This window comes from Parasteatoda tepidariorum, chromosome 9 (genome assembly GCF_982258835.1).
Source record: "Parasteatoda tepidariorum strain Cologne lab strain chromosome 9, Ptep-v5.0, whole genome shotgun sequence".
Lineage (NCBI taxonomy): Eukaryota > Metazoa > Arthropoda > Arachnida > Araneae > Theridiidae > Parasteatoda > Parasteatoda tepidariorum.
In genome coordinates, this window is record NC_141763.1 from 37,981,155 (window position 1) to 37,997,965 (window position 16,811).

Below are 16,811 nucleotides of genomic sequence, written 5' to 3' on the forward strand. Positions count from 1 at the left end.
AATAATCAAACTGTATTTTCTTGTATTCTTTCTAACTCCTTGCATATTTTCTACACAACTTCATAATTTGATGTTTCATTTGAAGTCTTAAAGATTTTGAGCTGCAAAGCAAAATGTATGTCTTTCAGGAAATTGATTTTGATGATGTGATAGAAGATTCACCTCTCAAAAAGTGCGAAAAGTATTGTTACCTTAAATTTTCGATAAAAATAATGTATATAAGCTTTTATAATTAATTTATATGTTTTCACTCTTAAAATAAAATAATTTTTAAAAATTATTCAAAATGATTTTTTTTTTCTAAATTTTCTCATGAAGGGCCCCCAGATAATGACAGGCCCAGGGCCCCTATAAACATAAAAACGGCTCTGCTTTGTTGGGTAAGATAGTATTATTTTTGTATTTGAAATTGTATTGAGAAAGTATTATTTTTGTATTTGTGGGGCTTTTTATAAATTTTAAAAAGCATCCAAAGACTTTTTCTGAATGTATATTTATTTCTGTACAATTTCTGTTGAAGATAATTAACAATTTTTAACTTATATTTTATAATTTTTCTTTTCAGTTTATTTCAGAGTCAGCCTTGCCATAACAAATTTACCTTATCAGCCTGAATTGGAACAAAAAACCTCAAATGAATTCAAAAGAATAGCAGAGGAAATAACGTTAGGTTTAGAAGGACTTTACAGGACAATTCCTGGCCAACAGGCAGTTACAGTTCTATCATTCCAGTTAGTCATTTTTTTCTTCTTTGATTTTGACTTTCATAAATTGTTTTCAATGTTTGAATGTCTTGACTAAATAAGTTATCACCCTGTATGAAATTCGAATGTACTTTTCAGTGTTTTAGACTACTATGTCTACTGCATAAATTATTCCATAATGGTGTTTAATGGAACTCTAGGGCTTTGTGGAAGAGTTAAAGGGATACCACGAGTTAGTACTTTTTATAACCGAGGAGTTTTTAAACCTCAAATTATGTTTAGATCCAACCTATAATTCATAATTTATTTAATCTTTTAATTTGAAATTATATCAAGAAAATGCCAAAGAAATACAAAAAGTACTTTTTGAAAGAAAATATAATATTCCTTATAACAATATATTGAACAGATTAAGAAAAGAAAAAAACATTTATAAACTATTGCTTTAGTATTTCCCATTAGGCTTATCAAATCAAAATAAAATTATTATCTTTCTTAAAAGAATATATGTTTCTCTCAACAACATTTGTTCTCTCAACTCAGCTTATTTGTATACACCCAAAACAAATAATAACTAGACTAAATTTAGCACAAGGACTGGAAATTTACCTGTGAACATAAAACAAAATTTAAGATTATTAATAATAAAACAACTAAAAATCTTCATACCTCTAATTAAGTATTTAAAAATGGTCTTTTATAGGTTATAACAACAATTCACAACAATAATGACAGTTCACAATTACATTAATAAACTTTATTTATGAAGTCAGGGCTCTACTGAAAGAAAATTGATTATTTAGTTTTCAAGCCGAAAAACTGGGAACCGCTGGTATAAATTATTATGAATGGATTAGAATGTGTGTTAAAAAATTGCTTTTCATTAAAACTCATTTATTAACTTTTTTTTTAAGATTTAATAGTAGAGTCTTGTAAACTGAGAAATAAAAATTTGTTCAGACGTATAAAATTTTTAAGCCTTTTGGACCAGTTACTAAAATTTCTTAATTTCTACTCTTGTTGCTTTATAATATTGGATATTTATTGCACTTTAAAAATAAATGATGATGTAAATTTCCTCATGTAGCTAGACATGTGAAATTATAATCAGTTCGATACTTTATATTCTATCACAGACTCTTGTTTAGGTACTAAAAAAGGTACTTATTGAAATATTTTTAATTACGCTGAATTTTGTTATAATTTTTTTAAATAACACAACTATTTATAATATTTTAGAAAACTACATTCCACAAGAGACCGAGGTGCTCTAGTCCAATTAGATATTGGTTCTCTTGGCAATGATAATGAAGCAAGTATTGAAAGAGTATTGCGAGATGCCATAAAATCTGGTTCCATCGCAAGATATTCGATTTCTCCAGAGAACTTCTCTGTTCGAGAGTTTGGTGGTATGTATAAGTAGTAGAAAAAATTATTTTATTTAAAAATATTTGAAATGAAGTCTTTTTAGCATATCCTTTTCATGGGAAACTTTTTTCGAAAATGTTTTCTGTTTTTTTTTTTTTTTTTTTTTTTTTTTTTTTTTTTTTTTAAACTTTTGTTGTCTAGTAAAATAATACCCATAGATTCTTTGAGAAATAAATTATTCAACTGCAATAGTTTGTAAGCTGTACAAAATTTGAAAGCTAATTGTAAAATTTATAATTGATAGTGTGAGTGTTGATTTAGTCTTTACTTTAATGTTCAGAAACTATAGCTTTTTAATTAGCTGGTTGTGAATTATAGTCGTTAGTGTAACAATTAAATAAATTTGTTGAAGTAATATCTAATAGATTTTTTAAGTAGTATGCACAAAATAAAAAAAAAATGGATTGTCTTAATGACTTTCATATAATTGAATTGTCAGATACTAAATTGCAGTCCTAATTATGCAAAAGGCTGTCCTAAATTAAATACTGGTTAAACAGTAGAATAGGGTACCCATTGGATTTGGCACTGTAACTTGAAGCTTCAATGTAAATAATCAATTTTTCTATAATTTCTATCACCATTTCTCATTATTAGAAAGCCTCACTTTTAAGTCTTTTTTCCTGTTTTTCAGAAGAACATAAAAAAAAAAAAAAATTACAGAAACTGAGAGGGGCCCCCTGTAAAACTTTTATCATTATGCTAATAAATTTGTGCAAACCTTATTTTAAGTTTCAAATTCAAATTTAAAATTATATACTCTTTGAGTCAAAATTTTTTTTCCAATGGATTTAAATTCTTGTTCCTAATTTATGAGAATAACCAAAATATGGGAGATAACTGCAGACTGGAAAATATAGTTCCATTAGTTTACACAGAGTGGCTAAGAATATGGACTCTTAAAAATTTTCCTTCTCAGGTATTTTTGCTATGTCTCAGGAAATGTTTAAGGGACACAAAAATATTTTTTTGCACGAAGATAATTGTATAGAAAATTGTTTTCTTATTATTCACAATTTTCTGTTCTCCAAATTAATATGGTTAAAGAATATTTAAGTTTAAAACCTAATTTTTATTTAAGTTTAAACAATGTAATTTTTAATGATTAAATCTAAGATTTGAATGAAAATAGTTCTTGGGAATTACACTCTCAATGTAATTAATTAGCGTAAGAGTTTTTTTCTTCTTCTGATTTAATGGACAAATTCTTTCAATTTTTCCATGTTTTAAATTTTTTATTTCATTTGAATTTTAATAATTAATGAGCAGCAGTAAGAAAATCTGTATGAAAAGCATGAAATATCTAATTTTGTGTCATTTTTAAATGAATTTTTTAAAAAATATTTTTGTGCTCATAAATAAATATTTCTGCAATGTTTTAATTCTTTTAGAAGATGCTGGAAGGTCTTTACAACCTGAGTCCTGTCGCATTGATGAATTGAGTTGTTCGTCTGGTGAATGCATTAGTATAGAAAAACGATGTGATGGTACAGAAGATTGTAGAGATGGGTCAGATGAAGTTGGCTGCCGTAAGTAGATATTTATGTACTTTCAAAAGTAATTTTAAGATGCCAATGTATAGCGATCTCTATGTGTGCATAAATAATAGCTTAGATTTTAAACACTAGGAATTTAGATGTAATGAATCAAATTTTTCTGAATGTGGAATAAATTTTTTTCCTGTCCGAGAAATCTACATTGTCTATTTTCAAAGTTTGTATTTAAAAAATAAAATGCAAGAATGATGAATCCTTTTAAAAATTTTTTGTAGACAATCCCGCTTAATGTCATGTGTGTTTATAGGAATAAAATTTAGTGAAACCAAATTATTTTTGTTTGTTGTCTTTCAATGCTTAACATCTTAGAAAAGAGATACTAAAATTTAAATAAGAATTATTCTTTGTAAAAAAATTATTCTTCGTAAATATTTTGACCTACCAGAATTTTTATCGTTGAGGATAAGAATGCAAAACGTGCATTATTTTGAATAATTTAAATCAGCAAAATTATCATTATTTGCTCCAATAAAATCAAGAGCTAATTATGCAATGAATGCAAAAAGGAAAGATTTTAATTAAACCAGAAAAAGCAAACCATAAAATGCAAAAACATTCTATATATTCATAACAATCCAAATTGGTTATGCATGAAAATGTACAGTATCATGATCATTTTAAATTAATAATTCATAGAGTTATCATAACTAATTTTGACTACAGTATCTCTCTAATTAATAGAATAACCTATTTATTCAACTACAGTTGGCTGAAACCAATGCTTACCAATAGTTGGGAAGACTGTATTCAAATTTTAATTTAATTTGCTACAATTCTGGTTTTTATGCTGTTATATTTTTATAAAATGAAAACATTGTCACATTTATTTTATGTTTCTTTATTAGTTACATGATATTTAATCTCCAAAGCTGTCTTCATATTAATCTAAAAAAAATAAATGTAGTTTTTCTCTCAAAACGCTCACTAGTTTTATATTATGTTATCTGAAATAATATATATCCAAATAGATATTCCAAGATTTTCGAAATTTTTATTTTTATATTTATTTTTATATTTAAATTTTTTTAACACTTGTTTTGATTTTTTTGCTTAATTTTATATGTATTATCCTTTTACCAAAGTTACCTGTTTATTATTTGTGCAACCTTCATTTGTTATGTACTGTTATTCACACCTGCATTCTCTAAATGTCTGTTCCTAATTTGTAATTGTTGAAGTATCTGCCAATCATTTTAAGCATTAGTTAATCTATTTTTTGCATTTAAGTATGTTAAATAAGAGTTAAACTGTGAGGAAAAACTGTTTTTAAAATATCAAGCAAATTTTTGACTTGTAAATTTCATTAGTGTGTTAAAAATAGAACAATAGATTAGGTTATAATTTGTAAGTTTTTTGGTAAAGATCAGATTTTTTAATTTTTAAATGTTGGCCCTACAAAAGTTTCATCTTGGGTGCCTAAACTAGAATCAAGAAATATTTTTTAATATGATAAACCATGGTGCTGTGGTATAGTTCACTTTCCTGTGTTTTGTTTTGTGTTTGGCTGTTGTCACTTGTCGTCTGTTTGGCTATGAGCTGCTGTGTACCTTTCCTTGCAAACCCATCTCAAATCCTGGTGTTTTCAAACCAAATTAAGAGCGTTGTTAGATTAGTTCTTGAAATTTGAATGTTGCAGTTCGGGGCCAAAGCTCTACTGTTCCGTCAAATCTATCTCCTAGTTGCCGTAGTGATAATCAAATGATTTGTCATGATGGAAGTTGCATAGATTCTGTTAGAATTTGTGATGGAGTTAAAGACTGCTCATTTGGGGAAGATGAAATTAACTGTGGTATGTTCTAATTGTATTGCATCAATAATTTTATTTTATATGTTTTAACATAGCACCAGAATATATGTAATGATTCCTGCTATATTTTTTTTTTAAACCAAGCTCTGAAGTTTAGTTTACATTACTATAAGTTACAGTTGTTTTGAGAATAAAGGATTTTTGGAAGACATTTTAGGAATCTTATACGTGGTAAGCAGTTAATAATGTTTAAAATTTAAACCATTTTTCCAGGTTACATATTAAGAGATCTATTGTAAAAGCTTAACGCTATTTATATTTTATAACTATTTACTGGTGCAACCTTCTAAATTGTAGTTTTTAACTTCTAACATTTTATTGTCATAAAAAGTGATTTGCTTGTATAAAATATCTCATATATATAAGCTCTATTACAAACTTAAATTTGTGGGGGGCGGAGTGTATTAACTTCACGGTCGTAGTCGCTCCTGTGTTGACTTTAGCAGTCGAGTGTATGCAGGTTGACATAGTGTATGATCGAGAGGAGACTGAGCAGCAATAGTGTGAGGAGGTGGATAATGTCGCAGTCACAAGTAGCAAATCAACTGTTCAATGTGGACTATCCTAAGAAGTAGGCGTTACCAGATCGAAGTGGGCATTACTGTCAAGATAGGCATGATCATATCACGTCTATAAGGTACCTCCTGATTGAATCAAGTTAGCATGTCTTACATACCAGTGAATTGATGTTTAATAATCGTAGTGGTAGTTACGCCACAAATTCATATCCTTTACACCAAGAATGAACTTGTTCTCCAAATCTGCCATTACACAAAAGCTAGGTAATTTTTTTAAATTATTAATTAAGGAACAGTAATAAGTTTCATTTCTTAATTTTTCATGCTATTATTTTTTTATTCTTTTTAGTACTGGTCAATTTAATGCAGGTCAACTTGGAGTTTTGTACTAAATGATAAATGTTGCAAATTTTCTCTATTTTAATTGAAATTTATTAAATTTATTTAAAAAATTTATGAAATTATGCATAAATTTTTAAGGTATTACAAGTTGTCCACCAGGCCAATTTCAATGTGATGGCTCACGATGTGTTGAAGAAAGAAAAAGATGTGATAGAAGACCAGATTGTTCTGATAGAACAGATGAGCTTGATTGCCCAGGTAAATTAGTTTTCTTACAGATATCTCTTCTGGTTGTTTATCTTCTTTTGGTAAACATTGGATCCAGGTCCATGAGACATTCATAAAGTTTGAATTTTTTTGTTTCCCTAAATGCAATCTTGCACTGAATTTATAATATTATTTTATTTCATTGCTGTGAGAATGTCATGCTGTTATATTTGTTAGGAAGACCTTTTCTTTACTATACCACAGCAATCGGATTATAAGCCAAGCTTTGGAAAAACATTTCCCACTGGGCTTTTACGTCAATAATCTAATCTTCTTATTATCTCTTCCTAATCTTCATTTTTAATAGCTCAATATTATTGGTTTTGTTGCTTACACTTAGCAATAGTTAATGCTAATTGGTTATTGTAAAAAGTACTTATACTTCACTAATGTTATAAGATGTAAAACGGATGTCAAGTAAGTTCCCAATTTTAATGAATACTCACTAGAAAAAAATTATTCGTGGGAAAAATAAAAATTCATAGAGAATTTCATTAGGAAAAAAATTATTTTTTTGAGTCAAACCAAAAGTATCTTTCAGCAATATGATGTCGCTAAAATCTTTTTGTTATTCTTATTTTCATGGCAAGAAAAGAAATTTAAAATGAATTGAAAACACTAGCATTTTTTGCAGTAATGTCAGTTATTGCTTTAAATTTTATTAATTTTTTAAAAATGCAATTTTGATTTTATTTTTGAATTTGTCCCAAATCTTTTTTATTCTTAAATTTATTCTTAAGGAATCCTGTTTTTGACTAATTTCTTTCCTAGTTTCTTATCTTTCTTTATTTTTATTTGTTCATTTTTTTTGCCTATTTATTGCCTTATTTTATTATTTTCTTTTATTATTTTTTTCCATTATTTTTAGATACCTCTGATAGAGAATGTCGTCCTGATCAGTTTAGATGTAGCGATGGGCAATGCATCGATTTAAGATTTAAATGTGATCGTAAATACGATTGTCGTGATGGGAGTGATGAAATCTCATGTGGTATGTTCCAAAACAGTAAAAATTGTGATGTTTTTAAAAAAAGGGAAAACCTGTTTGAAAACCTAATTTTTTACTTAAATTTTTTCTTGTTTTAAATGTACAGAATAACTGCTCCGATGAAACAATGTTTTGATATTAAAATCATTGTATAGATGTAGAAAGAAATATCATGCAACTTAAAATGTTAAATAACTCAGTTTCAAATTAAAATTCCTGAAATTTTTTTCCAAGTTTTTCTTTATTAATATTTTATATTTAATATTTTAATTATTTTTCTGTCAACTTAAAAGCAATATTTTTTATTGAATATTTTAAGATTTTTTTAAAAAAATTTAAAGACTACAGGAAAGGCATAGATTTATAAAAAGATAGTTGGAACAGTAAACTTGTAAAAATGTTCCTTAAAATCTTATTAAAAATCAAAAGATTGAATTATCAAAAAATCTTATGTAATGTTACTTGTAAAATCTTTAACATTTATAAAAAGAGTAAATTATAATTAATGGAATTGAAGAATAATGATTTTAAAAGATTGCATTAGACATTGTTTAGGTTAAAGGTGTAAAGAAGTGTGAGTAGTGTGTTTGGAAGCTTATGTTTCATCTTATATTTGCTATGACTTTTAAATTAAAAGGACTGTTTTATAAGGCCATTTAAATCTTTTATTTGTGGAAGTTTTTCTGGAACATAATGCGATAAACCCTGTCATCTAAGCGGAAACTATAATTTGGTTGCAATGCTGTGAATGTAGTGAAAAAATTCTGAATATTCACTAATAAAAGATAAAAGCTGAACAAGGTTTGACAAAACTATGCTGTGCATGAAAAAGATTTTCAGAAATATTGACAATAACGCCACATATTTTGACCAAACTTGTTTTCTAGAAAACATATTTTTTAGTATCATACTGACTAATACGTCTCACGGTTTGCCCAATGGCAAGGGGATTCTACCTATGATCCATCTACCACTGAGGATATTTTAAGTTAGCGCCAGGGTCATTGTGAGCCAGGAACAGAATTCATGTCAACCAGCTACTGCAGGGATTTAAACTCAAGTCACCTCATTGGAAGGCAAACGCTCTATCCCTTGAGCCACTGCAGCTCTCATTATTGACATTAAAACATTCTACTCTGAACAGTTTGAGAGTAATGTGTAAAAAAATGTTTTTTTATTTATTTATTTATTTATTTATTATTATTTTTTTTTAAGGGGATTATATTTGTTGTTTTGCAACAAGTTAATCTGCAGAGGATTCCTTTTATGAATTATTTAAAAAATATTTGCCCCTCTAAATTGTCTTTTGTTAAATCTAATAATGTGAAGTTATTGGGAAGAACAAAAATTAAATTGCACACACTATGTGGCAGTCCAGTAAAAAAATTTATTACTGAACTCTAAAGAGCTCACGGTGCGCCTTAACCAAAGTTAAATAAAATGCTCTTACACCTAGAAAATTAGAAGAGATTCTGAATTTACAATGTTAACAGATAATAAAAATCAAAAAATCAAGATAATCTGTGGAGAGATTTTTAAAAAAATCCACTTTGAACATTTTTGCGCACTAAGTATGATATTTTGGAAAATCGGACGTCGTTTTATATCAATAGAAAGGAAAAAAATTATATAACAATGATTTTTCAGTTGTAATTCTATTAAACTTTTATTATTTAAACATTTTACTGCTGATAAAATATGAAAATGTAACATAATTTAATTATAATTACATCAATTTAAACATGTGAGGCATTATATCTACAGACAGCTCTCGAAAGGTGTTTAGAATAATCCGGGTGATTTGCAGCAACCTTATTAATTTCCCAGGAAGACTTTAAGAAATCAAAATGTACGGACTCCATCGCCTGCTCCCCAAAAAATGCTAATCCTTCACCGTTTTTGTCACAGAACTGTTCAATGTGAAAAAAAACTGCATGAACCTTTGCTGTAACGCTGACACCTAAGTCCATGTAGCTCTTTTTGAAAGCTTCTATACATGCTTTGAAATTTTGGTCAAGATTATTTCCGAAGCATGCAGAAACCACTTTTTTGAAGTCGTCAAATACTTTAACGCACTTCAGTATTTCTAGATTTTCAAACTGGTGCAGAAGTTCTTCTTTATCCAAAAGTGTTTTGCATGCATTTCCTTTTAACCCAGAACGTCCTCGTCTGATTTCACGCTGAACATGACAAGCTTTTGTCCATGTCAGCGATTAATTTTCACACTCTTTCAACATAAGCGTGAAAACAGTGTTAACAACACCAAGCATAAGGTGTAATTCTGGCGGTGGAATAATGTCTAGGAATGTTTTGCCTCCAACAGTTGCAATTAGCAGTGGATGAATGCAATTGAAATAATCTTTCGCTTTGTTTTTTGAACCTTTTCCTTCAGTCAGCCAACTTGTATAATACGATGAAACATTTTTGGGGGATTTCAATTCGCCACAGCTGCTTAGCTCATCTTTCTTGGTATAGCAATAAGTGCATGGGTATGCGCTGCTGTGCGACATTATACCTAAGATATTCGCTAACTTCAAATCGGTTGCAATTGTGCCATGGAAAGGATTTATATTCAACGTTGAAATGAGTTGATCTACATTCTTATAATTTTCTTGTGCACTCGGAACGGCTGCTAGAATGAATAGACGTTTAACTCCAGAATCCTTAAATTTCCTTGCAGCTATCCCCTCATCATACTTAGCACGCTTACAGCTGCACTCGAAGTCCAACTCATTTGATTGTACAGAAAGACATATTTTTAAAAATCCACCTCCTCCATTAATATCTATTTTTAAGTGAACATCCAGTACATCTCGTTTATTTTTCATATACTGAACAAAAGCAGGAACATCTTTGCAGTTAACTCCAAGCGCAGGAGCATTCGAGACTTCATCGCTTTTTATACAAACGAAAGGAAATTCCTTAAAATCAAAATAATCGTTGAAAGAATGAGCTGTGGTATTAAGTTTTGTTTTTTATCCTGGTTCAATTGCTTTTCTAATTCGTGTACACACACGAATGGAAGCTGCCATTTTTAAGGTCACAGTGCTCGTGCTAATTTCACAGTGCTTGTGTCGCTAAAGTCGATTTAAGTTTTTATTATTTTTGTCTTTTAAATAGTGGTTCAACGACTACAATTAACAATTAAAAAACTTCTAATAATTATAAAATTTATTATAAACGGTTATTATGAATATTCAGCACAAATATGTTATTTTTTTCTTCTATTTATAAGTATAAAATGATGCTAACATTTTTGAAATATCGTACTTCGTGTGCAAAAATGTTCAAAGTAGATTTTTTTTAAAAATCTCTCCACAGATTATTTTAATTTTTAGATTTTTATTATCTAAGAACATTGTAAATTCAGAATCTCTCCTAATTTTCTAGGTGTAAGAGCATTTTATTTAATTTTAGTTAAGGTGCACCGTGAGCTGCCAGTAGTAACATGACTAAACATGCTATAAAATGGTGATAAAAGTATTCATTTTGGAGAAGTTTTCATTCACTTAATAATGTTTGTTTATTCAACGGAAAAATGCTGTGCCAACTAACAAATAGGGTTTTTTTTAAAAAATTTAAATTTTGTTTATATTAAAATCTTGTATAATTATATGAACTCATATAATCGTCACAATAGTTATTGCTGATTAATAAAAACTCAATAGGATTTCATTTCTTTTAGTAGGCAAAAATAAGAAAATGTTTTTAACTCTGCAGCCATTTTATATTACTCAAATCATGGACAGTTAAATTTTTTATATTATTTAAAAATATGACAACTTTGCTATTTTATTCCGAAAAAATTGTTTCAGTAGTCCATGTGTAATATCTTCATTATAATTAATAACTGAAGTATCATACACATACTTAATAAGGTTTAATAATTTTTATATTCGTTTTGACACACTGTTTCCATAATTAATCAATATGCTTAACTTTTTCTGAAAAAGTATTTTCATGTTCAAGCTCTCTTGATAATGCTGACTAACCCACACCACTATCTGTATTTCTAAATGGTAAAGTTCAAGATTTAAGCACGAATCATTCGGAGTAATATTAGGCTGCAGGGCTCTTATTCGTTTCTAGTATTTTATTTAATTAAAATGACCAATTTAATTTTTCTAATAAACATTACATATATTTTTTAAATGAAGTTAAATAGAATAATTTTCATTTATTTTTAACTCATTTATGTTTATTAATTATTATATATTTATTAATTTTTAATAATTACTATATATATATATATTATGTATATTAATAATTAATATAATTACTCATATATTAATTTCTTAATTTTATTTCAAAGCCTAATACTTATAGACTAAGGGAAGTTTTTTTAAAAAATTATTTCTTTGCTTCTTTTGTTTATGATTTATTTTTTTATCATTTGTGGTTTATTTGTTTTTGTTTATTTTAAAATTTGTATTTACTTAAATTTAGAACCTAAAGTGTGTGAAGCAAATGAATTTCGATGCGGTGATGGTCAGTGTATTAACTCAAATTTACTTTGTGACAGAAAATATGATTGTTCAGATGGTTCCGATGAATTTTCTTGTGGTAGGTAGTTTCTAAATTGCAGAACTAGTTTTGTACATAATCTAAATAAATGTCAGCTAAGCATTCTATTTAGACCAAATAAAGTTTCGGGATAGCTGTTAAAATTAGTGATCAATTTTATATATTTTTTAGATGAGTTATTTATCAGTATTAAATAACATCGATCTATAAAACTACACAAGTTCACAATAGAAATGGGATTATTCTTTTAATTAGTTAATCGGTCTAAAGTTTAAAAAAAATTTATATCTTGAAAGTTTTTATAGCATAAATAATAAAATATTGTTCAGCTAAAAAATTATTGTACTCTAAAGCTTATTTTTTTAAATGATAGCTTCTTTTAGATAAATTGTTACTACAAATGTACATATGTCTTTAGATTACAGTTTAATAAAGGCTTTTAGATAAACTGTATTCCTTAAATAAATAACTTCTGCTTTTGTTATAAAATTTCATTTCAAATTAAAGCATGTTCGAGTAATTAATGTCGCTTTTTGAACATGTTTGGTGTTAAGTTTCAAATGTGATACTGACAATGTTTTACTGATAATTCAAGTGATACTGATCATGTGGTAAAAACATTTACCTAATAATATAATCAATTACAGTGAAAAATCTTTATAACGCAAACCTTGAAACCTGAGGCATTGCGTTTTATAAAATTTTGTATTATATTGATCATTTCACTTACCTTCTAAATATGGCAACATTGGTATGGAAAAGATCAATCTTAAAATGCTTAAAAATAATTTTTAATTACAAATGCTTGAAAAATACAAAGTATGCATTTAAGTATTTATTAATTACAGAAAAAAATTGAAATTTTCTTCTGCATTAGTTTTTGAAATTTAAACTTCTTAATAATGCAGAAAGTTAATAGTTCTTGCTTAGTTATAGAAATTTCTTAAGCTCAAATTTCATTATTTACACCCCTAAAGCTAGTGTGGTATATGAAGAATTGTAGTTTATGGAATCTCCTACTGTAGTAAAATTCACTAACATTTCAATTATGTTATCAAGTAGTAAATCCTTTTTCACTTTAGTGAAAAAGGTAAAAAGAATTATTTTTCAATGCTATGTTTACTCTTTATATCTATTTCAGTATAATGCAAATGAGATATATCTGGATTATATGCATGAAAAAATGCTTCTTTTTTAGTAATTTTGAGTTAAAATAGGTGTATTTTATTTTTCTTTATCTTATAATTTATTTTATTATTATTTTTGTGTTTTATTTTTGCATCATTTGTTGCTTTTTAGTTTTTATTTATTTTTTAAGTTGCATTTACTTAAATTTAGAACCTAAAGTGTGTCAAGCAAATGAATTCCGATGTGGAGATGGTCAGTGTATTGACAAAAACTTACGTTGTGACAGAAAGTACGATTGCACAGATGGCACTGATGAATTTTCTTGTGGTAGGTTGTTTCTAAATTTCAGGACATGTTTTGTACCGAACCTAATAAAAAATAGGTTTTCTATTTTATTTTAATTCAAATAAATTTTAGGAAAACTAGTATAAATTTGTGTTGGTTGTGTGATTGAAAATATGATTGTTTGGATGGTGCTGAAGAATTATCTTGTTTGATAACATTTAAGCTGTTCAGCTCATTCTGTTTTATCTAAATGCATCTAATCTCAACTTTTTATTTTATACACTACAAAATTTTAGGTTTTGATTATTTAAAAAAAATATATTTCAAATTTTTAAAAAATATAAATAAAAAACTTGTTGGTTATGTCCTACTTCCTCCAATAAACTTATAATTGAAAACATTTTGTAGCAAATTTGTCAGAAATTTCTTTGCTAAACTTGTATGCTCTTTCTTATATTTAATGTTATTTCGAATTTTTATTCATTATTTCATTGACTGCCATTTTCAAGTTAAATTGCTTAGGTTTCTCATACTTAGGTTACAGGGTGGGCTGGTTAAACTTCTGAGAAAATTAAATTTTTTTTTATCTTGAACTTTTTTAAAATACACTGTTGGATTATAAAGTAGTTATTGTTGATTGTGAGTTCAAGTAAATAAAATAAAACGTTAGGAAGATCTTATTTTAAGTAGTAATTTGTTTGAAAGAAAAATGACTTTTACATAAATTGTTTTTACCAAATAAATATAACTTACAGCATTTGTAAAGTATATGAATAAAATAATTATAAATCACATACATTTTAGATAGTAAAATAAATACAATTACTTGTGAAAAGAATCAAGTTGTGAATTTGTAGTTCATACATATATATTTTTATAATTTTAGATTCCCAAACCTGTCAGAGAGATGAATTCCGTTGTTCAGATGGTGAATGCATTAATCTCAGTCTTAAATGCAACAATAGATATGATTGTCGTGATGGATCAGATGAGTTATCTTGTGGTAAAAAAAAATTCTCCTAATTTAAACAATTTATGTAACAATAAATTTTTTGGATCTGCTGTATTTTATGCATGTAAAGAAAAGCAAGTTGAATTAGACTAGTTTGACTGTTTAGTAAAATTTACAGATAGTTCAGCTGCATTCAATGAAATTTTTTTAAAAAAGCCCGAAATTAACTCAAGCTCACTGTTTTTACATTAAGCTTCATAGTATAATTCTTAATCTTGCAAAAGTTTCTTAAAAGTACCAAAAGTAGATTCCCCCCCCCCTTAGTTTCGAGTTGTAATCATACAAAGGAGGTGCAGCAACAAAATGCTGTATTTTCATTACTTGACTTCTTTTTTTTTTTGGTAAATAAATTAGCTATAAAAATTTTATGCTTCGTTTTACTCAAATTTCATTTCATTAGTGCCTCTATGGAGTAATCTAAGCAAAGGTATTTTTATTTGGGATGTCTTTGTTGAAAAATTTGGTAGAAGAAAACAAAAGCAAATCTCACTTTATCTAGCTGAAAGTTGGGTTTATTGAGTAGTTAGTACTGAAATTTTTTATGAAATGGTGAGTCTTACAAAGTCTTACCTGCCAGATTTCCCAAATTTTGTGTAAGATTTTTTTTAATTTTTATAATCCATGCATTTTGTATCATGTTTTAAATTTAAAATGAATTTAGCCACCACTGCACATAAAAAAATTAAGCATGTGATTATCATGCAATTGTTTGCTTACATTCCGGTATAATGAAAAATTAACTAAGAATTGTTAATCAATTGTCATCTCTCGACCACTTAAAGAAATCATCATAGTACCAAGTAAAAGTTGGCAGGTATTCAAAGCTATAATTACTCAGCAGGTCCTTGATACTTTTTCTTTCACTTTATTTGAACTAACTTGCTTATTACTTATTGACTATGCAGCTTTAGTTAGTGTTCAGTACTAACAATATACTATATCAAAATTATGATAGAGATCTTGGTTATGGGCAATCTTTGTTTTTCATGCATTTTTTTAAAAGCTATGTTTATACATGTTTAAAGAATAGTTTGTATTTGTTATGTGAGAGATTAGGCATTCTGAACAATAAAAGTAAGAAAAAAGAGACTAATAGTTTCTTAGAACTAATTGCAAAAGTTTGATTTTGACATTATAACAATTAATTTTAAGTTACTTTAGTTAATCTTTATATAACAACTATTTCCAAGTATCAGATTTATTAATGCAAAAGTTGAACTTTTATTTAAAAAACTATTTATACAATTCCAGTGAGAAATTTAATGATTGTCACATATTTTGTTTTAGATTTTTATTCTCTTTTGAAATGATAAATCATGAAGTTCAGTATTTTAAATAAGTAATATTTTAAATACTGCATAATTTAATATAACTTAATGTTTATAAACTTTCCTAATAAAAATTTTAATTGGTAAAATACTAGTTTAGTGTAATTTGTTTTAGTTTTTTTTAAAAAAATATCAATGTGAAGAATGAAAAAAGTCTAATATTTATATAAATATATTAAATAAATCTTACATCCTGATCTATTATTAGAATGTTAAAATAATTATGTGAATATCGAAAAATCTAGAAATATATTGTTTTAAAAAAATTGCTTTCTGTATTTTGATTTCATTTTACACACATGCTTCTAGCCAAAACAGTAAAATTTTACTGCTAAAAAAATTTTTTACAACTAACTTTATTATCCAATAATCTAGTTCTTTATTTCTTGAATTAATTAGCTGCTAACTTACAAAATTCAGTATTTACAAAGTGTGACAATTGAATATTGGAAAGTCTAAAACATATACTCTATATGAAACTTACAAGCTTTGTTAAAAAATTATGATGTTGGCTTAAAAATTAATGTTGCTTGTTGTTCCTGCTAAAGAAATAGATAATATCTGCTAGTGTCAGATATTTCTTCTACCTGTGAAACTTCAAGCCGACCATTATTTTTGAGTTATTTATTCAAGCATTTTTGCTTTTTTTTGTAATAATGCTGTCTTTTAGTTTAAAGATCACTGTTTTGATCTCGCAATTTAGTTCCACACTGATAATTTACATTTTGTTCCACATGATAGTTTATCACTTTGATTCACAATCTTAAAAGAGATTTTTCATCTTGATTTAAAGCTCTGTTGAATTTCTTATTCAAGTGACATTTATATATGTAATTTATCTCTCTTATTATTTTTTTTAATACATTACCTGTATGAGAAACATGCTTTCCATTTATTTAATTTATCACACTCTGTTGCTTTTCT

The 16,811-nt window shown here is 27.1% G+C and overlaps 1 protein-coding gene across 24 annotated transcripts in view; it reads left to right on the plus strand.

The window, feature by feature from the left end:
* Window positions 1-16,811, plus strand: part of trol (terribly reduced optic lobes) — a 287,076-nt gene that overhangs the window by 160,482 nt on the left and 109,783 nt on the right. For 14 of the 24 annotated variants that reach the window (XM_087151594.1, XM_087151596.1, XM_087151595.1 and 11 more), the window contains 9 exons: window positions 566-731; window positions 1,944-2,113; window positions 3,524-3,661; window positions 5,325-5,477; window positions 6,494-6,613; window positions 7,491-7,613; window positions 12,057-12,173; window positions 13,473-13,589; window positions 14,434-14,550. In XM_087151594.1, the coding sequence (XP_087007720.1) occupies window positions 566-731; window positions 1,944-2,113; window positions 3,524-3,661; window positions 5,325-5,477; window positions 6,494-6,613; window positions 7,491-7,613; window positions 12,057-12,173; window positions 13,473-13,589; window positions 14,434-14,550 (1,221 nt within the window). The remainder of the gene's footprint in view (window positions 1-565; window positions 732-1,943; window positions 2,114-3,523; window positions 3,662-5,324; window positions 5,478-6,493; window positions 6,614-7,490; window positions 7,614-12,056; window positions 12,174-13,472; window positions 13,590-14,433; window positions 14,551-16,811) is intronic. The other 10 variants (XM_087151601.1, XM_087151610.1, XM_087151613.1 and 7 more) reach the window with 2 other exon arrangements.